Source organism: Macadamia integrifolia, chromosome 6 (assembly GCF_013358625.1).
Source record: "Macadamia integrifolia cultivar HAES 741 chromosome 6, SCU_Mint_v3, whole genome shotgun sequence".
Classification (NCBI taxonomy): Eukaryota; Viridiplantae; Streptophyta; class Magnoliopsida; order Proteales; family Proteaceae; genus Macadamia; species Macadamia integrifolia.
This window is the reverse complement of record NC_056562.1, coordinates 32,938,136-32,965,786: the sequence shown is the minus strand read 5'-3', so window position 1 is coordinate 32,965,786 and position 27,651 is coordinate 32,938,136. Positions and strand designations below refer to the sequence as shown.

Sequence of the window (27,651 nt, the reverse complement as noted above, 5' to 3'; positions counted from 1 at the left end):
GTGGGTATGGTTAATGTTCATAAAACCCAGCTTTTCTTACCTCCAACTGTAGATCTCGAGTTGAAGATTACTCTTCCGGCACCGGAATGGCAAGATCGAGCTTTGGCGCCACTGAAATCTTCCCTTTCTTCCTCTTCCTTTCTTCTTCCCTTTCTTTTTCTCTCTCCTCTTTACTTTTCTCACCAAACGTACGGGGGTAATAAATGGAAAGAAAAGAAGTCATAAAGCTTTATATACTATTCCTACTTAAGTGAATAGTGATGGATGGGTCACTCAGGTGGGTGGGTGTACCCACCTGTCATACCCACCCCAGAGTCAAAACTTGGGATTTTTACCGGCTCGGACCTCGGCTCAAACCCCACCCCAGGCATACATTGTAGCCTACGTATATATCTTAAAAATACAGATATAATACCTGTTTTATCCGTACATAGCCTTATGGTAGGTGCACGTACACGGTTTGGGCACTCCCGTCTCTTCTGGCACTGGCTCAGACTTGTCGGGCCAGCCGGTGTTTAAGGTCACCCGTGCCATCATAGCCCATAAGGAACCCGCCCTAACATCCTCTAGCTCGGTTCCTGCATGGTTAAACCGGTTCAACCGCGAAATCAGACCGGGTTTAAGAAGCGGGATATTACACAGGGGGTGTTGAGGGTTTGCAGTGAGAGGACATAAGATAGGAATCGTCTACAAGAATCGGGAGGGAATGGAGAGTGAGAGAGAGAAGACGGAGAGGGAGGGAAGAATCGGAGCAGCAAAGGGACCATGAGCTTCTCAGCACAAAAGTCGGGAACCAATAATTATTACAAATTAATTAATGGCTCAGATTAACTTTATGCTAAATGTACGGTTAATATAGAAAACACGGGAAAATAAGTTTGCAAGACGTCTGCTCCACTACCACCCACCCTATTTTTAAATATAAAAAAAAAATTGATATTTTGGACCACTTTACATTTATATCACCAGTCGATCAGTACAGGATTGGTCAGAGGACAATTTCTCTCTTCACTTCGTAGGAATATAAACAAAACATGTGCATCCAAACACTCGCACCTATAGGTGCTGCCCCACTAAGAAGTTTGTGATCAGGTGCCACTGTAGCTTCTTCCCCATCGAGAGAGATTTCAGGGAGGCTGTGTTGGTGTATGATGTCTTGTATTCCGTCGCAGTTTAATCCAGAGAGTACTGGTGCAGCACCTAAACAGCCAGGATGGCGGTCCCGCTAACCGGTTAGCGGGCCGTGGGGGTTGCAAGGGGGGCAGGAGGCCCCCCTGCATAGCAGGGGGTGTAGGGGGGCTCAGCCCCCCGCTCGAATTTTTTTATTTGAGGGCAATTGTAGTTTAATCCGGATTAAGGTGGCAATTGTAGTTTAATCCGGATTAGGGTGGCAATTGTAGTTTAAACCGGATTAGGGTTTTTTCGCTATATATTTGTAGTGATGGTTTCTTTCTCTATAATGCAAGCAATACTGAGAGGTGTGAGGACGAGCGTTGTAACCCTATTCTCCATTGATAGTGAAGCAGGATCTCATCTCACCGGAGACGTAGGCAACCTTGCCGAACCTCGTAAAATCTGTGTGCATTGTTTGTTTTGTTTTTCCATTATCTTCTGCATCGTTTGAGGGTTGCGTTTCTACAAATTGGTATCAGAGCTATAGGTTTCCGTTTTCTAGGGTTTACTATCACGATGGCAGGGAAAGGATCTAATTTCAAGTATGACATCGAGAGGTTTAATGGGAAGAACAATTTCACCCTCTGGCGTCAAAGGATGAAGGATCTTCTGATACAGCAGGGTTTGGCAAAAACGTTGTTGGGGAAGTCGAAGAAACCTGCAAAAATTACTAACGAAGATTGGGAAGAGATGGAGGAAAAGGCGGTAAGTGCTATTCGATTAAATCTTTCTGATGATGCCCTACAATATGTTGTGGGTATCAAATTTGCACCGCAGTTATGGGCGAAACTTGAAAGCATCTACATGACGAAGTCCTTAACGAACAAGTTGTTCATGAAGAAATAATTGTATTCTCTACAGATGGAGGAAGGTACGGATCTATTAGAGCATCTTAACATGTTCAATCAGATCGTAAGTAAACTTGCAAACCTGGAGGTTAAGATCGAGGACGAAGACAAGGTGTTACTATTGCTGTCGTCGCTCCCAGAATCATATGATCACCTAGTAACGACTCTCTTGTACGGGAAGGAGACCCTTGAGATGGATAAAGTCGCAGCTGCCCTCATGTCCAATGATACAAGGAAGAAGGCCAGTAGTACGAAATCTCAAGGAGAAGGTTTTTTTTTTAGGTGACAAGGAGCAGGAAAGAGAGAGATCAAATCAGAAGGGATCTAGGAAGAGTCGATCGAAAACAAAAGGGGCAAAGACAAAGGTCTCTTGTTACTATTGCAAGAAGGAAGGTCATCTGAAGAGAGAGTGCTTGAAGAGGAAGGCGGACTTAAAGAAGAAAGGTGTAGATAAGGCATCTGAGGAAGCTAGCGTGGCTGACAGTTCAGATGGAGATGATGGAGATATACTCTCTATATCATCAGGTAAGAATCAACTTTCTGATTCTTGGATTTTAGATTCTAGATGTTCATATCACATGTGTCCACATAAGGATTGGTTTGATACATATAAACCATATACTAGTGGGTCTGTCCTAATGGGGAATGATGCCGTATGCAAGATCATTGGGATAGGCACTATCAAAATCAAGATGTTTGACGGGATAGTAAGAACCTTAGCAGATGTGAGACATGTGCCAGAATTAAGGAAAAACTTAATATCTTTGGGGGCACTTGACTCAGATGGCTGCAAGTACATAGCAGAAGGTGGAGTTCTCAAAGTTATTAAGGGTGTAATGGTTGTCATGAAGGGACAGCTAACAGGAAACCTATACAGACTCATAGGGAGCATAGTTATAGGTGGAGCATCTGTGACTACAGATGCAGTATTTGATACAGATGATACCTATCTGTGGCATATGCGGTTAGGGCATATGGGAGAAAGAGGATTGATGGAGCTTCATAAAAGAAAAATGTTAAAGGGAGTAAAAACTTGTAAACTGAACTTCTGCAAGTACTGTGTGTTCGGAAAACAATGCAAGGTTAGTTTCAAAACTGCAAAACATAAGAGTAAAGGAGTGCTTGATTATGTACACAGCGATGTATAGGGTCCTTCAACAACAAAATCTAAAGGTGGGGCAGAATACTTCGTGACCTTTGTTGATGATTACTCAAGTAAAATTTGGATCTACTTCATTAAGCATAAAAGTGAGGTGTTCACTAAATTTAAGGAATGGAAGGCTGAGGTAGAAAGGAAGACAGGAAAGAAAATTAAATACTTGAGAACAGATAATGGAGGAGAGTACACATATAAGTCGTTTATAGAATTGTGCAAAGCTGAAGGGATTACTCGTCACTTCACGGTTCCAAAGACACCACAACAAAATGGTGTAGCTGAAAGGATGAACAGAACACTTCTAGAAAGAGCTCGGAGTATGAGGCTGAATGCAGGGTTGAGCAAGAGATTTTGGGCAGAAGCAGTGAACATTGCATGTTTCCTCATCAATAGGTCTCCATCAAAGGCGATTGATTGTAAAATTCCTGAAGAGGTATGGATAGGAAAACCAGTAGATTATTCTATTCTAAAAATATTTGGTTGTCCAGCCTATGCATATGTTGAGAATGAGCAGCGTTCCAAGTTAGACTCAAAGTCTAAGCAGTGTATCTTTATTGGTTTTAAGAAATGTGTAAAGGGATTCAAGTTGTGGGATCCAAGTTCACAGAAGGTTGTGGTTAGCAGAAACGTTGTGTTTGACGAGTCTCATGTAGTAAAGTCAAATTACAATTCACAAGCAGTTGGTGAAAATAAAGAAGGTTCTACTGTGCAAGTGGAGTTAGGTGAGTTAGAAACAACAGGAGAGAACGAGTCATCAAGTGACTTACCAGGACAACATGAAGAAGTAGAAGTTCCCTATACTGTGGCAAAGGGTAAAGGGAAGCATACTCACAAAGCACCTATGAGATACGGGTTTGAGGATATGGTTGCCTATGCCCTCACTGTAGGTACAGGTGATCCATCTTCCTGCCATGATGCTTTGAGTGATGCACAACATGATAAATGGATGACAGCTATGATAGAGGAAATGGAATCTCTACAGAAGAACAAGACTTGGGAGATTGTGGAAAAACCCAAGGGAAGAAAAATCATTGGGTATAAATGGGTCTTTCATAAGAAAGAGGTAGCATCTGAGAAGGAGCGTGAAAGGTATAAGGCCAAACTTGTAGCCAAAGGCTATGCACAGAAGGAGGGGATAGACTACAATGAAATACTCTCTCCAGTGGTGAAACACACTTCGATCAGGGTACTACTTGCTTTGGTGGCTATGTATGATTTAGAGCTTGAACAACTTGATGTGAAAACTGCATTTCTTCATGGTGACTTGGAGGAACAGATTTACATGGAGCAGCCTGAAGGTTTCAAGGTGCAGGGAAAGGAATACCGTGTTTGTCTGCTTAAGAGGTCGCTTTATGGTCTTAAGCAATCTTCTAGGCAGTGGTACAAGCGCTTTGATTCCCACATGATGAAGATTGACTACACAAGAAGTGAGTATGATAGTTGTGTTTATTATAAAGTGTCAAGTGATAATTCCATTATTTTGTTGATACTTTATGTTGATGACATGCTCATTGCTGCAAAGAACAAACATGATATAGTCTCTTTGAAGTTGTTGTTGAGTGCTGAATTTGAGATGAAGGATCTTGGTGCCGCTAAGAAGATCCTTGGCATGGAAATCCTTAAAGATAGAAATACAGGAAAACTTTGGGTAAGTCAGAAGAGGTATATTGAAAAGGTGCTAGAGCGTTTCAATATGGAAAAGGCTAAACCGGTTAGCACTCCGTTAGCTGGCCACTTCAAGTTATCTGAAAGGGAATGCCCTACAACACATGAGGAGGTGGAGCAGATGTCTCAAGTCCCTTATGCTAGTGCAGTTGGGAGTCTCATGTATGCTATGGTTTGTAGCGGATCTTCAGATATTTGAGCAAGACTAAAGATATAGGTGTTATGTTCAGTGGCAAGGGAAGTTCTACAGAATTGGCAGGTTATGTTGATTCTGACTATGCTGGTGATTTAGATAAGAGGAGGTCTACTGCAGGGTATCTGTTTACATTGGCTGGTGGACCTATATCATGGAGGGCGATGCTTCAGTCTACAATTGCATTGTCCACTACAGAGGCAGAGTACATGGCAGCAGTTGAGGCTGCCAAGGAAGGAGTCTGGTTGGCTGGACTGGTTCGTGAGTTGAGGTTGGAGCAAGGAGGTACAGTGTTACATTGTGACAGTCAGAGTGCCATACATCTTGCAAAGAATCAGGTGTTTCATGCAAGGACAAAGCATATTGATGTGAGATTTCACAAGATCAGGGAGCTTGTGTCAGAAGGCAGTATTCACTTGAGAAAAATTCATACAGATCTCAATCTTGCAGATATGTTTACAAAACCAGTTACTACAGAGAAGTTCGAGTCCTGTTTGGACTTGATTAATATTACTCAATATTGAAGATGAGGGACTCACCAAATAGGTGTGGGTTTGTGCCTCTAATGAGGTACAATGATGAAGACGTCTACAAGTTATCTTTACAGGAGGCTCGACAGAATTCAAGCCAAGGTGGAGATTGTTGGTGTATGATGTCTTGTATTCCGTCGCAGTTTAATCCAGAGAGTACTGGTGCAGCACCTAGACAACCAGGACCGCGGTCTAGCTAACCGGTTAGCGGGTCGTGGGGGTTGCAAGGGGGGCAGGAGGCTGCACCTAAACCCTAATCCAGAGAGTACTGCTCGAATTTTTTTATTTGAGGGTAATTGTAGTTTAATCCGGATTAAGGTGGCAATTGTAGTTTAATCCGGATTAGGGTGGCAATTGTAGTTTAAACCGGATTAGGGTTTTTTCGCTATATATTTGTAGCGATGGTTTCTTTCTCTGTAATGCAAGCAATACTGAGAGGTGTGAGGGCGAGCGTTGTAACCCTATTCTCCATTGATAGTGAAGCAGGATCTCATCTCACCGGGGACGTAGGAAACCTTGCCGAACCTCGAAAAATCCGTGTGCATTGTTTGTTTTGTTTTTCCATTATCTTCTGTATCGTTTTAGGGTTGCGTTTCTACAGGCTGTATGCATATGATGTTATGCTTTATGAATTTCTACATGTATGTATGTATGATGTTGGCTTCTACCAAAAAAAAAAGATGTTGGCATATGATGTTGCCTCTACCTATCTTGTGAAAGAATCTTTCGCCACTAGTTCTTGATTGACAGAGTGATATCGAAGAAAAACCCAATGCCGTTAATACACAACCCTCTATCAACCCATCAAGAAAAAATTTCATGAGCGATGAACGAGTCAATATCATTTTAGAACATTTGCATTCTAAGATCGAAGATTTATCTTGGCCAATACGAATCCCATTCGAGTGATCCTAAATCCTAATCGGTCCAATTTTTTAAAACTATGCACCCAACCGTAGGGTCGAACACCCAAGAAAATTTTGTGTTTAAATTTTTTTATTCACTTGATAGTATTTTACCTAAAATTATCATTTTTCACTTTAAAAGTAGATCAAAAACATTTTCCCAGCATTATTTATATTGTAAGAAACGTTACCATTTTTAATATTATTATTAATTATCACATAAAAATTTTGATGTTCCTATCACCTTCAATTATAAAAGAAGAACAAGATTTTTAAAGTGAAAATTGATACAGCCAAATCATACGGATCAGTAGGGTGAGGACACGCGTCGCCCACCGGGACACGTGTCGCCAGCCAGGTAGGGAGTACGAAGACTCTATCACGCTCTGTCACGTCGTTTGCATGAGGGGAATATTCCCCACAAGGAGGACAGAGGTATTGGAGCAAGACTGGGAGAGAGAGGAAGGTGGACCCCAGAAGGCAAGAGGAAACCCTAGCCCCGAAGAAGCATATAAGGAGGCCAAGAGGAAGGAAAGAGGTAAGCTCTCAGACCCTCACCATTACTCCCTTACTAAAAACTGTGCGGCCGACCCTAACTTGAGCGTCGGAGGACTAACCTCGGACAAAGCTCCGGGCCTCCGTCGTCTGTGCTTGTGCAGGACCAACTCGGGGGGATTTTTGGCAGCAACAAAAATATTTCCTCTGCCTCCAACAGGCAACAATAAAAATATATAACCTAACCATAAGGAACTCAAGAAAACGAAGTTTTAAAAAATAATAATAATAATAATAAGTTGAAAAATGTTACCGAAAATTTTATTTATTCCAAACATAGAAAAATCGCATAAGACAAAGGTAAATTTTGAGACTTTTTTTTTTTCTTTCCATCTTAAGCGTTGGAACTTGGCAGTGGACGTGCTCCCCAGACGTTTTCCGAGCAGATTGGTCATTGGTTAGATTACTTCATCGAAAGGGTTGAACACCCAGTACGAGAATGTATGAGGACACCCTTGATCCGTGAATTTAAAATCAATTTTTCTCTACGAATCACATTCTCAAAAAGAACCCCCTAGACATCCGAATCGTCTGAGGTGGGTGAATAATTACGTAACAACCCAAATACAGCATGGCCAACCCGTTTATGATCTATTTATATCCAAAATAACAATTTAACACATTTAAAGACCAATTATAGCCCAATTAACCTGATTAACTTGAACCTGATCTACATAATCTGATTTTGAATGGATTAATGATGGAATATAAACATGCCCACAATTTTTAAAAAAGTTAGACCTTAAATTAATAGAAACCTATTATATATTTTCTTTCAATTTCATCGTGAGGTACTATGAGTTTTTCTCTCTCCTCACTGGCACCTTGCCAGCACACCACCCCGAGAGGGCTCTGGAGAGGATCCTCTTTCTTTGCTATTCAACCTTGAGCATATGCAGAGTCGTGATATTCTCTCTACCACCCACCATGCACTGCAGAGTTTTCACCAGTGCTAATATGAAATACTGCCAATCAATTGTTGTCAAGGGGCATGATAGGTCTCCTTCTCAAATGTCAAGTTTCAGTCAGTGAGATTCCATCACATGGCCAAAATATAAAGCTTCATTAAAAAGGTGGGGTACATATGGTTGGATTGGGCTTTGAAATTTGAAATGTTGCTAATCCATACCATGCTTCATCCTTCCAATGGTCGGTTGCCATGTCACCCTTCCACATGGCACAATCAGGTTGACCACACTGAAAATCCTTCCTATGTGGGCTGTCCATATAACCTTTTGTCCAATGATAACAATAAAAACACCACCAAACTTAACACCATTTTGAAATTTAATTTTGTATTAGCAGGGCAAAGTTGAGGAGTCAACAGAACCAGCATAAACAACCTAATCACTTCATATTTATCCATACCTAACTTCCAGGTCCTGACCAACTTCACTTTCATGTTTGTGTCCATTAGAGAAAATAAGGCAATACATCCCACCATGGGGATTTACTATGTTTTCTAGATTTATAAATTGCAAGAAGTTGATTTACAAAACCTTGAAATGGTCAGCATGCATTGCCTTGATATTAAAATTCTGTGCAACTTTAGCTTAGTCAAGAATATGAACATTATTTGCTGGTCTGTCCTCCAATGTTACCCAACTCATCATACTGCCAATCACTGTTTCAGAAGGATCCATGGCACGGCCCTCCTCTGTCTTGTTGCTTGGCTTATCAAGGAGCCCAACCCCAACCACTTTTATTAATATGTTTGAGGGTTGGATCCAAAACTGACTCCAACTTCTCCAGACGGCTGTTTAGTTGTTGAATTTGAACCTGTGACTGTGACTGTGACTGAGGGGCAAGGTATATAAGTATTCCATTATATCAAGAAAGTGTAGGAAGAATGTGATTAGAGTAATACAAAATTACAAACCAATAACATCTGATACACTATATGTGAAGATCAACAAGAATTTATTTTTTCAGATAGGATGACCAATGAAGAGTCATCAGAGATGAAAATAGGTTCTGAACCCCAATCTGTGAATTAGTCAAAGAAGTACCACAAACACCAACTAGACAAGCTAGCATGTAGAAAACATTCAAGCTCACCCAAAATGCAGAATTTCTTAAAGAAGATACTTGTGCGAATCATAGGAAAAGTAACGTAAAACACAAAATTTTGGAAGATAAGAGTTTGAAATATAGCATTCAGACCTCAGTTCCTAATGCAACCATGCGAGGATATCTAAAATTATTAAAATTGAATACTGCTGCTCTGGCTGCACGTGTTACTATAATTTTCCCATACTACAAAGTACTAACACATATATCAGCGCAAAACTTCTTAATCTATAAAATAAAATGCAAGAGCCATATCCGTAATTAGTAGCATTTGGAATATGGATAAATAAAATGAAAATTTGATAGCACATAGTATGAAGAATAATCTTTTTTCCTTATGCATTCATTCAATAAGAGAAACATATATTGGCAATTCCTTGATTGAAGGAAAGCCTCGAGGAGAAGAACAATCTTTTTCCTTGTGTTTTTATTCAATAAGAAAATGTATATATGAACAAGAACATATCTTGGCAATTCCTTGATTGAAGGAAATCCTTGAGGAGATGATGAGAAGATATCCCCCTTCACATAAATATACAAGATACGATCAATGTAGAGTTGGCATGAGATGGCCCAGGTGGGTAATACCATGTAACACCATATTTAGCTCATGAATGAAGTGGCCAATCCAAATTTACCACTATATATCTCATAATACCCCCACCCCCATTTAGAGCATGGAGATCCGTTATTCCCAATTTGGATGATACATAGTGAAAATAACATCGAACAAGTGGTTTAGTAAAAATGTCTGCCAATTGTTCATTAGTAGCAACTTAACATGTCCAAAGAATGATAGAATCTGTTCACGATAAGGTGATGATCAAGTTCAATATGCTTGGTACACTCATGAATACAAGATAAGAGGCTATGTGAAGAGCAACTTGGTTATCGGCTTATCGCAGAAAGGTTTAATTGGTTGTGGATGAGAAACACTAAGGTCTAATAGAAGGGCTTTCAACCAAACGAGTTCACATTGGAGGCCACAGATCGATATTCAGTTTCTACAGAAGATCAGGAAACAATTTGATGGGGACATCAAGATGTACAACCGAAAAAAGAAGAAGACCCAACCTTCTTTGTGGTTGGAGGATTAGAAGAAAGGAGGAAGGAGGAAGGAGGAAGGAGGAAAGAAGAAGGAGAAACTGCTGCCCCTGTTCTGGCGTGAGGAAGGAGAGAGAAGAGACTGCCGCTAGTCTCTTCCCTCTCACTCCTATCACCCTGATTGGCCAACCAGCGTGGGCCCCACTGATTTAGTAGTTACTTATTTTATTTTTCTTAGTATCTTTATTTAATTTTTAGGTCTTTGAGATGAATTAGGAAACTAAATAATATCCTCCTATTTGCCCCAAGTTGTTGGGTTAAATTAGGAGATTTCTCTTTTTTTTTTTTTATGCTAGGTTAATTACTAGTTGCTACTTCCTATTTTGAGTATTTCTTTTCCTATATATGTAAGGCCAAGGGCCACGTTTAGAATTAATGAATTAGAATTGAAAAATAGCCAATGAGCAAACCCCCCACCCCTCTCACGATTCTCTCTCTCTCAATCTCGTCTTTCTCACTCTCTCTTTCTCACCTTTCTCTCCTTCTTCTCTCTCGGTTCTCTTTTCTCTCGCCTCCCTCCCTCTCACTTTTCTGTCTTTTCTCACTGAAATTACTGCTGGTTACTCACTTGAACTGCTGCTGTTTATTGTTACTGTTGCTGCTTACTGTCTACTGCTGCCGGCCAACATTTGCTGCTGCTATTACACTTTGGTGCTGAACTGCTGCTTCTGTTTTATCTCCCTTTGATGCTGAACTGCTGCTGCTGCTGTTTTATCTCCCTATGATGTTGGACTGCTGCTGCTTTTCTCTTCAATACTGGGCTGCTGTTATTCTTTATGTTAAGGACTGGGCTGCTGCTGATCTTCTTTCAATAATCAGACTGCTGTTGGACACCATCTTCAAATCTAGGTTCTCTTTTTTTATTCTCAGACCTGGGCAGCAGTAGGACTGATTTTAGAGCATACACCATAGAACTTTTATCTACCTTTGGTGCTTAATAGGCCAGTGCTATAACCTAATTTTGCTTGCTGCCATGTTCCCTACCCCATGTTCCCCCTTGAAGCTTGAGTGAGTTTATGTGTTTTTCTTCCTAAATTATTATTGTTGTTTGCTACTTTGTTCATTGGTCTCATTCCATTTTGCATGTTAAATCTCGTTTGTTGAGCTTTCCTTGCCCTGTCCTACCCAAGTCCCTTGAGTTTACCCTACCTAGTTAGTTAATCTTGTGGGAAACCTAGTCACCTAGGAACCCCCTACATCACAGTTGGCTGCTTCTTTGATCTCCAAGATATTGGAGAAGTACCAAACATAGTGAAATATCCAGTGATAGACCACCGGGTCATTGGGAAAGTAACCCACTCACAATCTTAGTAGACTGTGATTTGAAGATAGCTTAAACTAACTAGATAAAAGTGTTCCTTTTCCCAGAGAGGACTTGAGATAGCGCAGAGAATTCACATTGCGGCTTGACGGTGAGGTTCTTTAGGATGTTGTAGGAATTGGCTTAAATTATGAATGACATAAGAAATAAATGGTCAAGAAAACATTAAACACAGAATTCTGCCAATTATGCGCCGATATGGAGAGGGATCAGAGAGTAGCGGACCATCTTCATTATTCATTATTGAGGTGGAGGTTCTGCTCCATTGACATCGAGTGCCTAAGCCCGGCCCATTTATAAATAGGTAGTACACAAGCCCGGTCCATTGACATCGGTGCAAGGGGTAAGACAGATGGGCCTGGCCCGTTTACAAGTCCAACTCGGACCGACATGTTTAGCCAACCGTTTATATAGGTATTTTGACTTTTTTGGGATAAAATAGTATATATATATATATTGATATTTTTATCAATTATTGACTATAATTGAGGGTAATATCATTTCAAAATTGTTGATTAAAGCTCGTTTAAGGCTTTATTGGTACCTTACCTTGTTTAAGGCCCAATTATAGCCCGATTAAAGCCCAAAACCCAACTGAGCCCAATACAACACCGACCAAGACCAACTCATTCCTTAAATAGGTAGATCATGGTCCGAGGGAATAGGCCTGCCAGGCCCGGCTAGGCCCAACTGAGACCGGCCTGGCCCGACCGATTGACACCCCTAGCATTATTAACATCCAATTGATAAAGAGACCAACCATGTATGGAGGTTCCAACAAGAGGACATCGAAATCTAATTAAATTGGCAATTGGAGCATATGTATCGCTATAATCCATCCCTTCTATTTGAGTGTTACCTTTGGCAATGAGTGGAGCTTTGTATGCAAAATTGTGCCATGAGCCTTGTATTTGACTTTTGTTGGTCATCTGACAGTTTGAGTGGCAATTCGTATGTGTTGTCATTGTTGTCAATGATAGTACTTAAAGATGTCGAGTAAGTCCCAAAGTAGCTGGGTGAAGTGTTGGAAGTTTTCTTGAGGTGAAGTGGCATGTATACTGGTAATTTGGAATTTTTGGCAGTGATATTGAGGCATCCGGGCTAATGTGGCAACATTTGGCAGTTTAAGTTTTACTCAAATCATTGGATGCATGTGGCAACATCGGTGAAAGATACACACTTGGAATGGAGGTTTCATAGGTTCACACTGATGTGTCTACTTTAGAGCCACTTTGGGTAGGTCAAATAGCAGATTAGGAAGGAGATGTGCACATGAAAATGTAGATCTTCAAGTCTTGATCCAATGAAACAAGAATCGCGTCAATCCAATATCGGAGCGGAAATTTATAGCATAATCTTCAGGCAGTGCATAAGCTGAAAAGGCAGTGTCCTACACATCATTCGGCTTCAAGCACACTTTTGAGATCCATGTACAACACCCAGATTGATTGTCTTTATGAAATGTAGCCCTTCAAGTATTATGTATATAGGAAAAAGAATAAGATCAATCAGAGTTTGGAAGAAGATATGACCATTTTTCGTATGATCGTGCCGAAATAGAGCCAAGCCAACCGGACTCAAACTGGCTGCCTGCATACTTCATCCGGTTGAGGAACCGATCGACCACTCAACCAACTGAATCCAGCTGGTACTCTATGAATTTTGGTCTGAGCCGAACCGGTCAACAAATTCATTAAATCGGTCGACCAGATGCACCATTTGAGTTACTCATGACAAGTTCGATTCTCCTAGGCAGATTTAGAGCTATTTATGGCGAAGTTGTAAATATTTGAGTTTACTTTCAAAGAAAACATGAATCAACCTAATTTAAGTTGGGGAGAGGGATACGTATGCCACTGGTATACAGTAAGCTAGTGGACAGTACCAACAGGGACACATGATGGGGTATCATACAGGAAGGATATGAAGGTCATCTCAAAAAGAGAAACAGAGAGATGGACACAATGGGTGATAGCTTACGATAATACCAACGGCATACACAACCTTTTCCCTTAAAGTTATATAGAAGAAGTTATGCCCTCGAAATAAAGAAAGGTTGGTCTACCATACTGGTTTTCGGTTCAATTAGGGCAGTTGGACCAAGCTTAGGTTTGGGCAATTTGTTGGAGTTTTTAAGTGAAGTTTAGGGCTTTTGTCAGTAACTTTTCCAAGAAAAAAGGAGCAAACCCTAGGAGAGAAGGAGAGGAGCAAAAAGAGGAGGGAAGAGAAAAACCGTGTGTGTGCTCTCATGCCCTAATCTTGAGAAAACCCCTTGCTTGAAGATTTTAATATTCAATGCTTGAGTATTATCACCACCAAGCTTGAGAAGCCATTAAAGGCTACATAGAAGATTAGAAAAGGTTGTTGGAGTTTATTAAAGATAAAGAAACTCATTGTGTGTGAAAGAAGAAGAAGAAGAAGAAGAAGAAGAAAACAAAGATGAGGGACCACCATCTTCTACTCTTAAAAAATTCAAGATAATCCATCAATAGGAGAAAGTTGAAGATTCAAGTGTATTTGAGAACCTCTAAGAAGGTCTCCATCCCTTGCAAGTCAAGGGAGGTAAACTCTATGCACATGTCCTAATTTTATATGACATAGATTGTGAATGTTGGTTAACCTAACGCATCAAGTGTAAGGGGAAGGGACTTGTACTCATTATTATCATTTACAGTGTAAAGGTGTGAAACCCTAGCCTAAGTTCCATCTTAGGTTGAAGCAGGTGTCATAGCACTTGGATTACCAATGTAATCACAAGCTAGTATAGTGTTGAGCAAAATACAAAACCCAAAAAGGGTATTGCTCCACGGAGTAGGCAGTGAAACGAACCACGTATATCTTGTGCAGTCTATATGTGATTGCATATTGGAGTGCATGGATCGTGAATGCATATAGGATGGGGTGTTTGTCTAGTAGACTTGGACAATGAGTGGTGTGTGGTTTGTACAACTTTGTGTGTAAAAACAGGGCCATAACAAAGTCATTTTTGTAAAATAATTTGCACACTGTTCACCCCCTCTCAATGTCAAGCTAGGATTCATAACTTTGAAGACCCATTTACAACCCATTGGTTGTTTTCCAGAAGGAAGCAGCTAATGAGTCCAAGTAATATTTATTTCTAATGTATAAAGTTCTACTACCATAGCTTTCCCCCAATGACAGTGCTTTGTTGCCTTAGCATAAGTAGATGGCTCATCGTTGCATGAGATGACCAAAAGAAAAGTAAAATGGTTAGTAGAAAACGGCTATAGGAATGAAAATTAGGAATGAAATAAGGTTACTTGAAGAGAGCTGAATTGAGTCAGATGGTAAAGCTGCAAGAGAATTATTAGTCATGGCTTAGCAAATATAATCATTCAGATGAGCAGGTTTTGACCAAGGCCCATCAGAATGGCATGGTAAAGGGAAGGAAGAAGGAATGAGAGGAAGTGGAGAAGGTGAAGTTGCGATGGGAGGTGACCCAGAGGAAGAAAGTTGTAAGGGTTCAGGTGAAGGTGTGGGATGAAGGGTTAGAGGGAAGGGTAGGAGAAAAAGAATAGATGTCAGAAGGAAGATCACGAATTAAGAGGGGTATCACTGCATGAGGTGAGGATGGGGTAGGAAAATTGGAATGGGGCATGGATTTGTAGGGAAAGGAATCTTCATAGGACATAGCCCTACTAGTAAAAATTTGATGAGTTTCAAGATCAAAGACCCTGCATCCACATTGGCCGTAAAGGTACCCAACGAAAATGCAATGATGAGCATAAGGAGCAATTTTTCATGATTGGGGTCATGATTTGGGGCAAAACATAAACAACCAAAGGTACGCAAATGCTTGTAGGAAGTTGGAGTAGAAGAAAGCATTTCATGAGGAGTTTTATCATTTAGAACATGTGTAGGTATCCTATTTATAAGGTAGGCAGTAGAGAGTATGCATTCAGTGAATAGACCTAAAATAAAACGTGTTCTAACTTGTTCTTTCTAACAAAGCAAATTTCTTTCTACATTTGAGACAGCTGGTTCCATCAAATTCAATACCACAATACAATTGAAATCGCACCAAAACTTGGTCATAGTGGCAACAACGATACATCACTCCAAGCATCACTCATCGAATCTTGAACAGTATAACCAGGAAAAAAAAATACATAGACTAGACCAAGAACAGTCCCAATCTGAGATCATTGGGTGGGGGGGGGGGGGGGACGGTTTTCAGCCTGGCCCGTCAACCCACCGCTCTAGGTCCCTAATCCACAGGGTGTTATAAGGTTCATCCAGCCAGCCCAATCAGTAAATGAGCTGGGTTCAGGTCTAGGGTCCCGAAACCAACAGGCTATTGCACCCCATCTCAACCCAGCCATACCCACCAAATTCGTCTTAAATATAAAAAGAATTTCATAGGTGGGGTTTCTCCTATGGCTGCCAACAATTCTTCATGGAAAAATAATTTCCTTTATTAAAAAAAAAAATAAATAAATAAATAAAGGACGCATAGAATGTAATGTTTTTTAACTGGGACAGCCCGAACCTGCACAATTATAAATGGATTGGGTTTTGGTTGATCCTCCTCCAGCCCCTAATAATCGGGCAGGTTGGGATGGGCCCAAATTCCCTAACATTCTAGCTCAACTGATCCAAACCAGCTCAATTGCGATGCCTAGGTATTCTTGGTCCGTCCAAGACTCACATGATTCCTCAGACACCAGCACAAGGTACAAAAGTATGAAACGTAAACGAGTCACTTGAACAGCTCAACTAAAATGGTGTTGTTTACCTTCAAGGTGAGAGAGACAATGAGTTCTTGTTTTACAATGAGATAGCATTAAGTTTGCTATGACTTGATAAACAATAAAGAATCCTTGAAGTAAATCTAAATACTACACAATACTTAATGTTTTATCAGTATTACTTTGGAGTTTTAAGTTTTGGAAACCACATAAATGCCACAATTAGAACAACCAGATAATAGATATGAAGCATGAACTTGTTTCTATGAGTTTTCTCGAGTAGTTGGGTTGGAAGCTTTAACATCATCCCTAAAGAAATATTTAAGAGTAGCTAAGGTTAATAAATCAGTTAAGATTCCAATACATAAATCAATTATAAATATCAAATGGAGAAATTACATGGAACTTTAATGGAAATCGTTAGAATGAGAGCAACGCAATAACTGGAAGCATTTATATGGGACAATAGAGTTTTTTTTATTCACACAAGTTAACCTCTAGGACTTCTAATTGTAGGGTCTTTACAAACTCTCACTGAAACACAACCCACTTAAACCCACGGATCCGAACTAGTTCCCTTCATGTTACTGTGGATGAAAAAGCATCATTTCACCATGAAAAACAAGTCATGAAATCGACTTAAACAAAACATATTATGATAGGATTGAATCTCAAAAAATTAAAAGTTTTACAAACATCGAAATATGGCAAGGAGAAGTACCAGATTATTCTCCAAAGCATTCATCTTTTTTTGTTGTTCAAGTAAGGAGGTCTGCATCTTTTCAAGCACTTGCATCAACTGCATAAACAGAGTAAGAAACAGAGCAATAAATAAATCAGAAAACAGAGGAACACAAATCAGAATGAAATACTAGGGTGGGGTTAAGTAAGCACTGACGGACAAACTGGTAACACCAAAAACCTGAACTATGACTGGCTGAGAATCAGAAGGGAAGACAGAAATTTCTTCCTTTTCTGCTGGGACCAGTGGCTCCTCCAGAAAACACTTCTGCACTGAAGGCATTTCACTTGTCATAGATGAACCAGCTGCAACCGACTATATAAGAAAATATGGTGACATGAGCATGGAATAAAATGATAAAATTAAAGAAAAGTAATCGAAAAGAAATACAATTGAAATAAAATAAATTCTAGAACTTAAACACAAAGTCAGCCTCCATTACCTGATCTGAATCTGACCAATGATAGGATGACTTAACCAAGATCACTCTGTTCTCTTCTGAATCCAGTGGCTCTTCTTGAAAAGATTGCTCCACAGAAGGCATGCCACTGGTCATAGGACCAGCTATGACCACCTACACAATAACAACAGAAAACCTGACCACAATACCACCCCCTAAAAAAGGGGGAGGGGAATTAAGGAGGAAAACTCATATAAAGAATTAATGGGCAGCTGATAACCTTCATTTCCTGGTCTGCAGTCAACAGAAGATCAGATGAGTTGGTCAAAATCTCTCCAGTCTTTGGTGAAACCAGTGGTTCTTCTTCTTTATCCACAGCCTCTATGTCTAGGTGGGCTTCCATTTTAGACTGATCCAAATTCCCCCAATATTCCTCAGAAACAGCTGGCCAAGGATCATCATATCCATGCATCTTATCGGGGTTACATGTTGGCTCAGAAACCGCTGGCCAAGTATCATCATATCCATTCATCTTATCAGCTAGCCAAGGATCATCATATACATTCATCTTATCGGGGTTATATGTTGGCTCAGGAACAGCTGTCCAAGTATCATCATATATATTCATCTCATCGGGGTTATATGTTGGCTCAGAATCAACATTTCTATTTCTCTTATCGGGTTTTGGAAGAGTTTTGACCACATCACACCAACTGAACCCTTTCTTTTGGATGGTAGAATAAACACCAGCAGATGATGCTTCAAATGAGGTTGATTCACCAGTGCACACTTTCTTTGGGATAGCAGACTGAGCACCAGCAGATGATGCATCAAACAATGAGATTAATTCACTTGTTTGTGCACGATCCAGCTCAAACCAAAAGTGATTATCTGTGTAGTAGTTTTCAGCAATTATTGGCCGAAACTGATTTTCCATCAGGGCCTGGCACCACTTCCGGATATTGATGCGAACCTTAACATGGCAAGCAACAGAACATTATAAGCTAGATTTTCCTCTACTAAAAATGAAAACCCATTAAATCCCCAATGTAGTCATAGAATTTCAAAACAATAGTATCATGAATGAGACAATTAACCACATGCCATACCTGGGCAGGATATTCAGTTTCCTCTTTGCCGTTTGCAGACCATCCATGTGGATTAATGTTCTTCCTCCCATTGCTTGCAGCTTCAAAGATACCATGTAATCGTCGGTCACTATAGTTGAATAAGAACAGGACCATGCCAGGCACAATATTCTTCACATACGGGAAGTGTTGAACTGGTAGCCCTGATAAAAAGTAGACAATCAAGAAGATTTAGGGCCAAGATTTTGAGGCAATAAGCAACTAAGCAAATATTTACAGTAACACTTCACAGTGATTGGTCCTTGTAAATATAAGATTGCCATTCTAACTGGTCCACATAAATATATGATCATAATTCTAAAGGATCAGCCTTGAGTTAAAATTCTGTGCTTCTAAAGAAAAGGCTACCGTTGACTTAAACTCAGTTTACGAATATAATGAGCACAAAAACTATAGCAAAAGGATGAAATGCTAGTAAAAGATCAAGAAGGAGAACTAACCGAAGAGCTTCTGTGAAAGGCATTCATTTATGGTGTAGTTCTTACATCCAAATATCACCCCACCAAGGTCTGCTTTCCTCAAATTCCGGGCAGATACACTGCAGTTTGCCTTAGGTGGTCCAGATATAGCCACTTCACTCACTGAAAATGTCTTGGTTTTCCTTCCACGCCCCATTCTGCAACTCCACAGTAACAAAAAAGGGTCATGGCACAGTCAAGACTTGGGATAACTGATCAAGCACCCTAGCGTCAAAATCAGAACCTAACAAACATCTAGAATTACAATCCATATTACAAACAACAGAAGCCAATGCTCACTAATTCCTATTTGATTCAGGAAGTTCCATTTCGAATGGTAAAATGGTAGTGAAGTTGTTTACAACGTATGATTTATGCATTATTTCTGTCAAATGAACTGTGGGAAAACATTTCTTGTCACCCGTCTTCAGTCCCACTCATAAGAACCCAAAAGCAGAGAAACCCATAACAAAAAGATAAATCCATGACCAACATCAGAAGTACCAAGAAGCTTAGAAACCCAAAAACTCCTACAGAATATAAATTATATGACCAAAAAAAATTCAGAAACCCATTTCCAATGAACAAAAATGAAACAAGAAAACCAGATACAAAGAACACACTGAAAAAACCCTTTAAATTCCACAAACTCTGCAATCATGGAAACTAAACTGAAATGGATCACCAACACGTGCAGTACGTGAATCCACAATCACTGTTTTTACAAAAACAACCACCCAACGATGGAAAAAAAAATGCTAACATTCAGAAACAACCCATGAAAGAGTTTTGGGTTTCTTCTCACTCATCTTCAGTCCCACTCATAAGTACCCAAAATCAGAGAAACCCATAATAAAAAGATAACTGCATGACCAACATCAGAAGTACAAAGAAGCATAGAAACCCAAAACTCTAAAAAAAAAAAAAAAAAAAAAAAGGTACAAAAATCGTAAACCCATGTCCAATGAACAAACATGAAACGAGAAAACCAGATACAAAGAACACACACTAAAAAAAATCCTTTAAATTCCACAAACACTACAACCACACTAAACTGAAATGGATCATCAACACATGCAATAAGTGAATCCACACTCACTAGTTTTACAAAAACAACTTCTAAAAGATGGAAACAAAAAAAAATGCTAACAGTCAAAATCAACCCATGAAAGAGAACCCAAAGAAACAGAGAAAACAGACACACACAGAGACCTAAGGCAAGATCGATCTACCTTTAGAAAACCAAACACAAGAGAGATATGTGTTTCTTCGGTCTCTAAAGTATGAATTCTGCAAATGCAGTTCAGTTTCAGAGGAGAAATGCAAATGAAGCTCAAGAGCCTTGGGTTTTAACAGGGAATAGAAGAAACTCAGAAGAGTACGGACTACGCACACGCTCCTACAGCATGAAGCCTAGTAAGCGCGCGAGAGACAAATTTGCCCGATATGTAAAAAAGAGAACGATCCTGATATGACACGTGTCACGTAGGGAATAATTTCAACATTAGAAGATATTTATGGGGGCATTTTAGTACATTAAAATAATTTATGGATGAGATTACCCTTCTGTAGTTCTTCTGTGACTGACTTCTAATAAGACTTCTTTTTTTTTTTTTTTGGTAAATTCTAATAAGACTTCTGACTTGGATAAAGAATCAACCTTCAAACTTCAAAGCCCCACAGGCCCACAGGCCCATAGGCCCATATACCATATCTGGTAATCTGGTAATATGGTATAGTCTTTGGGACGAAGGAAGGTCCGTAAATGGAAGGCGGACCGTCGGATGGGTGGAACTTTGGTTAGAATTTCGAGGATCCGTTTTGAGAAAAGTGGGTCCCAGAGTCCTTATTTTCCACACCGTGCGTCTTATGGGTTGAAATCGTCTGCAATTCCGATCTCGTACAATTCCGTGCAATACCACCTTCAGACGGTGACACATGTATTGATACCAATACAATGGTCCAGATCTGGTACAACTAATAAAACATTAAATCAATGAAGAAGCATTTAAATCAGATCTAGACCATTACATTGGTATCAATACACGTGTCACCTCCTAAAGGTGGTATTGCATGGAATTGTACGAGATCGGAATTGTAGACGATTTTTTTCCGCGTCTTATTGTTGAGTTGCAAGAGGACTACTCACGTCGAGTCGCAGTTGGTGGGTCCCATGAAAAAACCAAAAATTTAAGGGTAATTTACAACGCCACCCCTTGGAGAATGCCAATATTAGAGGGACACCCCCTCTCATTCACCAAATTAGACTCGGACCCCTTACCGTCAGTCAACGTTATATGATGCTTTGAAATGACGTTTTTGCCCTTATGAGTAAAAACTAATAAATTAGACATTTTTCATTATCCCAAAAATACCCCTCCTTACCCTTTTATCTCTCCTTCTCTCTTTCTCTCCTTCTCTCCTCTTCTCCCTACCTGCGACCAAGGGTTCAGACGAGTTCCAGCAGAGATGGAGAGGGCAGTCGCCGGAAAATACTTCTCCTTTTGTCCCCGGCGAGTAGTGCTTCCCATCCAGTTTCTGTCGCAGGCGAGAAGATATGTTTGTTTGTTTTTGTTTTTTTTTTTTTTTTTTTCTCTTCTCTATTTTCCCCATTTTGATCTCTAGTTCTCTATTGGGATTTTGTGTGCTCAACGAGACGCCGAAGATAGACCCACGAACCTGCATATGCCGTCGTGGAGGGGGTTCGCTGTCGTAGTCGCCGTCGTCGAAAGAGTGTTCGCAGCCGCAGTAGTCGATGGAGGGGGTTCACCGCCGTAGTCGCTGGAGGGGGTTCGCTGCCGTAGTCGCTGGAGGGGGTTCGCCGCCGTAGTCGCTGGAGGGGGTTCGCTGCCGTAGTCGCCGTCGTCGAAAGAGTGTTCGCAGCCGCCGATCTGCAAGCCTACCCGTTCTTCTTTTCAACTCATTGAGGCTGACTTGGGAATAGAACCATTAAGGGCAATTTTGGTACTCCATTATTTTGAAGGGCAAAATGGAATTTAGAAAAAATATTAACTGCTGATGTCAGCATTCTTGGTATATTATGTAACGTTGACTGACGGTAGGGGGTCTAAGTCCAATTTGGTGAAAGAGAGGGGGTGTCCCTCTAATATTGGCATTCTCCAGGGGGTGGCGTTGTAAATTACCCTTTATTTAATAATATGCTTCGACAAGCTAAATGAACTTTTGGTGTATATTCATAAAAAAAAAAAGAAAAATCTTTTGGTGGATAATATAAGCTAGGTTGGTCTCCAATAGGCACTACCTATTGACACTATTGATACTGCTTAAAAGAATTCAGATACATAAAAAAAAATATATTTTCCCCACTTAATGATAAAGGAAGAATTAAAGAATAACATTAAAATGGATTTCACATATTAAATGAATCTCTATATGGTTTTTGGAATCCAAATTGTTTGCAACGAATTGTGAGGTGTAGTGAGTATTCAACGGTTGGGAAGGTTCAATCAGGCATTCAGTCGTTGGATGCTTACAACAGACGATTTTGATCTAGGTGTTTGAGTTAACAGATGATAAGGCTTCACTGCAACCAAAGAGAGAATTCTTGTTATCCTTCTGTACGTTATGGATTAAACTTATTAAACCATTTTGGGTTTATAATTTATTTTGGCTTCACGGTTTCAGCTGATTTTGGTTTCAATTTTGTTACCAGCTTAAGGTAATAGATTCATAAACAGTCCTTAAACAGTCTTTGGAAGGATTGTTAGCTGATCTTAAATGATTTTACTCTCGATTTTGTGACTAAACGGTTTAATTCGCTACAAGTATATTTAAGGATGTGAATTTGAAACCGAAATCGAACCGGGCCATTTACATCGAAATCGCAAAACCATTTAGAAAAAATGGTTTGATTATGGTTTCAAGCTTAAGACCGACTAGTTAAATGGGTCGGGTTGGTTTTAACTATTCAACCCGTTGGTTTCGAACTGAATTGACACTGAAAATCGAACCTTTAAACCGTCAAAACCGATCCGATTAACCCATATAATGATTAAATTTTTGGTTGTTTTAACAAAACATAATGGTTTAATTTAGGGAAGAATTAAGTACTATAGAAGCTGTCGAATAGTCTATTCAATAATTTACTCATATTATATAGTTATGTAGTTAAATCCTTGCTTGTTTAATGCCTCACTTAATTTGATACAAGATTGAAGCGTTTATCAACAAAAATAAGTTTGAGTAAGCATATGAATAAACTAGCAAACTAATTGTTAACCATTTAGAAACCGAATGAAATAAACTATGATCAAAACTGTTGAAAACCATGAAATCGACACCGTTTAAAAAACTTGGAACCAAAACTGTTTACTAACGGTTAAGGTTTCAAAAAGTGCAACCGTATATTAAATGATGCAGTTTTAGTTTCAGCTAAATAAATGTGAATCGAACTAAACCATACCGTATACACTGAAACAAAACCGATTAACACCCTTAAGTATATTCGGTTCACGATATGTTTGCTTTAACGGATTTTGCACCGTTTGAAACTGTAGGTTTGACAATTCAAAACCGAAAAACAGCATTTTAATAAATAAATGATTCATTTTAAAATCAGACGTGGACCATTTATTAAACGGATTATCAGTCTCGATTCGGTTTAGTTTTGAGACCCTTGAGGCTAATGTAGGTTGAAATCGTCTGCAATTCTGATCTCGTACAATTCCGTGCAATACCACCTTCAGGGGGTGACACGTGTATTGATACCAATACAATGGTCAAGATCTGGTACAACTAATAAAACATTAAATCAGTGAAGAGACATTTAAATCAGATCTGGACCATTGTATTGGTATCAATACACGTGTCACCCCTTGAAGGTGGTATTTCACGAAATTGTATGAGATCGGAATTGCAGACGAGTTTTTTCCGGCTAAGGTAGATTATACAATCATGATTGCAAGATTTTCCCTTTTTTTTTTGCAATGGAGATTACATTTTCTTTTACGTTGAACCAAACAGTCTATGGGATTTCTAATCCCTAGCATCCCGGATCTAACTGTGAGCTGGGCCAAGTGTAGTTCCAAGTCAGGCCCAAAGGATAACCAATAGGACAGCCCATTAACACCCTAAGCCTATTTCTGTTTGAGCTACCATAGCATTAGAGGTACCTGTTCTGGACATATGAAATGCTATAAGCCTTCATTCATCACCAAACTATAAATAAACGTTAAAATTTTATTCCATATTTTCATCTCCAGAATTGGACTTCTTATATCGTCCATCCAAAGGTGGAGGGTGGAAAAAGAAAGAAAAAGATATGGATTTATTTATGGACCGATAATTCCTTATGCCTGGTGGAGAAGAAAAATTTTCATTGCTGACCGTCATATGTTTGGATGGGTATCTGATAGGGGTGTAAGTTAGCCTGATGGCTCGAATCCATCATGAGCCCGAATAGAGCCTGGGCTAAGATTTCTGACCCTGAGAACGGGTCAATTACCCTTTTTTTCTTTAATCTTAAGTAGGGGGCTTAGCCCGCCCGCCTACCAATCAAAGAGGCTGAGAGTAAGCGTAAGCTCACCCGTAAGCTCGAAGAGCTTTCTTCGCCAGAGAGAGTGGAGAAGGGGAGAAGCGACTCGTCGTGGAAGCGGTAGCTCCCGGGACGGCCTAAAAGATCGACTTGGCGCAAGAGGGTGGTCGTAGATCAGTTGGAAGGAGGCAAGTAAATGAAGGGAGGCATTACGGGCCGACTACAAGAAGCAAAGCTTCGAGTTGAAAACCACTTGCCTTGGGTCAGTGTTGGGCTAAACCTGGGTTGAGGCCTAGGCCTAGGCTAAGCCCAATCCAACCCAGAGTTAACCCTAATTTATGTAATATAATTTAGGGCTATCACTCTATCATTTTATTCATAATAATGAAATATGGGCTATTGATTTTTATGCTCAATTTATATGGAAGTTTCTAACTTAACAAAATATAAAAATTCCAGAGTTGCTTCCAATATTCGATATACTTCTCTAATGCGACCCCGACTCGACTCCAACTACAAAAATAGGGTGAACAAGGGTTAGCCCAACCCAGCTCAATCAGGGTCATTAGGGCTAGATTGGGTTAGCATAAGCCCGACAGTGTTGGGCTTGGACATGGACCTGACAGGATCAAGTAGGCCTGGGTTGATTTTTGGGAGCCTAAGGTTGAGCTAACTCGACCTTATTTCACCCTTGGTATCTAAGAATAATGAAGGCTATTTCGGACCTCCAAATAAGGGAAAAGTAATTATAATCATACATTTTTGGGTGATCTTGGATGGGGGAGAGAGTAGTACTATTCCTATGTAATGGTTTCACTAGAATTTGGATAAGAAAATATGCATTTTTTTCTTCGGTTATGAAATTAACGTCAATTTGACTTTGAATTCGGACCTTGTGTTGCAATTAAACATCACGTCAAGCACGTGTCATAGAGAGAGAGAGAGAGAGAGAGAGTCAGCCACAAGTAGCTATTGATGTGTTGCTTAAGCAAAAAATTCAAACAAAAAAATAGGGTCACGCTAAGAGCGTTTTTTGAAGTAATTCACAAACTACAAAACATGTGGATCTCTGTCTCCTAAAGTTTCAAACATTCCAAGCCCATGAAGTTTTTTGGGCCTGAAATTCAATGATATGGGCTAGGCCTTGGGCTTCAATGGTACATTTTCACCTGCCACAGGCCTACAGGTCTATAGTCCTCGACGATGAGTGATAATGACTAGGCGTGTCAAAACCTAACCCCAACTGAAGAAATTGATGGAAACCAAAATGAGTTTATTGATTCATGATTTGGGTAAGATTTTTTTTTGTGAGACCAAAATCAAATTGGACCATAATTCGACAGGAAATTGATGCAAGTCCAAAATTCATTTAAAAACTGAAATCAAACCAATAGTAAATTGATAGGAATCGAGATTAAACTGAAATCGAACCAAAATCATTGCATCTTTATAAAGTTATAGTTTGAATTCATTGATTCTCATATCGAAACTAATGAAACCAAACCAAAATCAATTCAAACAGACCGATTAACACGCCTTAGCAAGGATTTAGGAGACGGTATTGATATTGGTATCGGTATCTGATCGACATCGACAAATCTAGATTGGATCTGATCGGTGAGTATCAATCTATTTTGCCCATGCTTTTTCTAATAGGTACTGCCTTTTTACCATTTTACCCCTGAAATGATATGGAACACTGATCTGGATTTATAGGGATGTAGGATTGATCTCAACTAATACCGATTCAATACGACCGATACAAGGCCGATACTGGAAACCATGCCCCTAGTGATGACCAACACGTTAATGGGTAATGGAGCTCTAAACTAAACGTAGATCACCTTATCACATCGTGCATTCATGCTTATACCTATTATTATTATTATTATTATTATTATGGGTGGTGGTGGTCCAATGCATGGCTCAAGTCTTCCATCTCTTTCTCAATGAAGAAGTACAACAATATCAAGCGACGGTACGCTTCCCGTACATCAACGTGGAACCACGACGTCAAGTGGTAACATAGTAATCCTTTATTGGATTTAATTAAATAAATATTAGCTGGCTCCACGGAGGAGAGACGGATCCGTCTTAAGTGGTTCTACTTCTACGGGTGATTAAGTGATTAATTTCTAATTATCCACTTGCACAGAATTAAAGATCTTCTTAATCACATCTAATAATTAAGGAGATTTATATTTTTTCGAAACTCAAGAATTTCTCGTAAGTAGGGAAGGAAAGGAAAGGAAAGATTTTTTTATTCACAACGTGACCTAAACATTAGGACTTTCTATGTTTAGTAGACTTTACTCTATATTCATATTTAACTCCTCTGCCTCAAGACTCAAAAGGTTTAATTAATCTTAATCTTAATCTCAATATTAAATCTTATTGTGTGGATTAAACAATAACCTTTGGCTTACTTTAGTTGTTACAAAAAGTGTGGATCAAGGTGTTAGGATTTAGGACCGTGACGTTATGTTAAGGTTAATTATTCTAATTATCGGCTCTAGTGTTTAGTGTCTGAAAAGGTTAAGGATTGACTTTGTAGTTTATACTATGGTTTACAGCCAAACAATCCCCATCAATCTAGCAAGGGTTGTCCAAAAATAAAACCGGAGTCATTGAGCCAATCTGAAATCAATCCGTCTCACCCGAATTGCTGAGTCGATCAATTTTAATACTGACATATTGGACCAAAATCGAAACATTGATAATATATATATATATATATATATATATATGAAAAAAGGCTCAGTATGCCGTCAATAATACCCAAATCTTCTATTGAAAAAATAAAAAATTGGTTGACCCACCTCTATGTCTATATTTTCCTCTTGAAAAAGTTCCATATGCCCCTCCCATTTGAGTAAGTCCTTTCATTTTTGAATCACTAACTCCTAAAAATCTGGGCACATACTTAATCTCCTCCTAAAAATATAAAGATAAGAGTACTAGTACATATGAAAATTTGAGATTGAATCAAAAGTAGAGGAATAAGGAACCATTAAAAGAAATCAATAACATTGCGTTTACCAATCCGACCGATAGCTATCAGTTTTATATAATCTTTTAGCCTGAACTTCGAATAAATCCATCAATTACAAGTTGAATAATTAAATCAAAATTGAAGCAAGCCGACCATTTGACGCCCTTTACATCATCTTTTACCATTTT

At 39.5% G+C, this 27,651-nt stretch overlaps 1 protein-coding gene across 6 annotated transcripts; it reads right to left on the bottom strand.

Annotated features, from left to right (window-relative positions):
* Window positions 1-8,297: 8,297 nt before the first annotated feature.
* LOC122082332 lies at window positions 8,298-20,384 on the bottom strand. 6 transcript variants are annotated; one of them, XM_042649820.1, is made up of 8 exons: window positions 20,210-20,384; window positions 18,960-19,135; window positions 18,481-18,662; window positions 17,652-18,344; window positions 17,414-17,545; window positions 17,128-17,286; window positions 16,951-17,028; window positions 8,298-8,822 (listed from the first exon to the last, which is right to left on the bottom strand). In XM_042649820.1, the coding sequence occupies exons 2-8, from the start codon at window positions 19,132-19,134 to the stop codon at window positions 8,703-8,705; spliced, it is 1,539 nt and encodes a 512-aa protein (XP_042505754.1). In that variant the 5' UTR covers window position 19,135; window positions 20,210-20,384; the 3' UTR covers window positions 8,298-8,702. The 6 variants fall into 6 exon arrangements, with proteins under 6 accessions (XP_042505754.1, XP_042505755.1, XP_042505758.1 ...); XM_042649821.1 differs by having other exon boundaries at window positions 8,298-8,816; XM_042649824.1 differs by having other exon boundaries at window positions 8,298-8,812.
* Window positions 20,385-27,651: the final 7,267 nt, after the last annotated feature.

What these genes read in the sequence shown, in the direction of transcription:
- LOC122082332 (XM_042649820.1), bottom strand. Translation starts at nt 19,134, where the DNA reads ATGGGGCGTGGAAGGAAAACCAAGACATTTTCAGTGAGTGAAGTGGCT. An exon ending in ATTGGTCAGATTCAGATCAG is followed by an intron (nt 17,287 to 17,413) that starts GTAATGGAGGCT and finishes TTTCTTATATAG; the next exon opens with TCGGTTGCAGCTGGTTCATC. An exon ending in ATGCTTTGGAGAATAATCTG is followed by an intron (nt 8,823 to 16,950) that starts GTACTTCTCCTT and finishes CTTGCCCCTCAG; the next exon opens with TCACAGTCACAGTCACAGGT.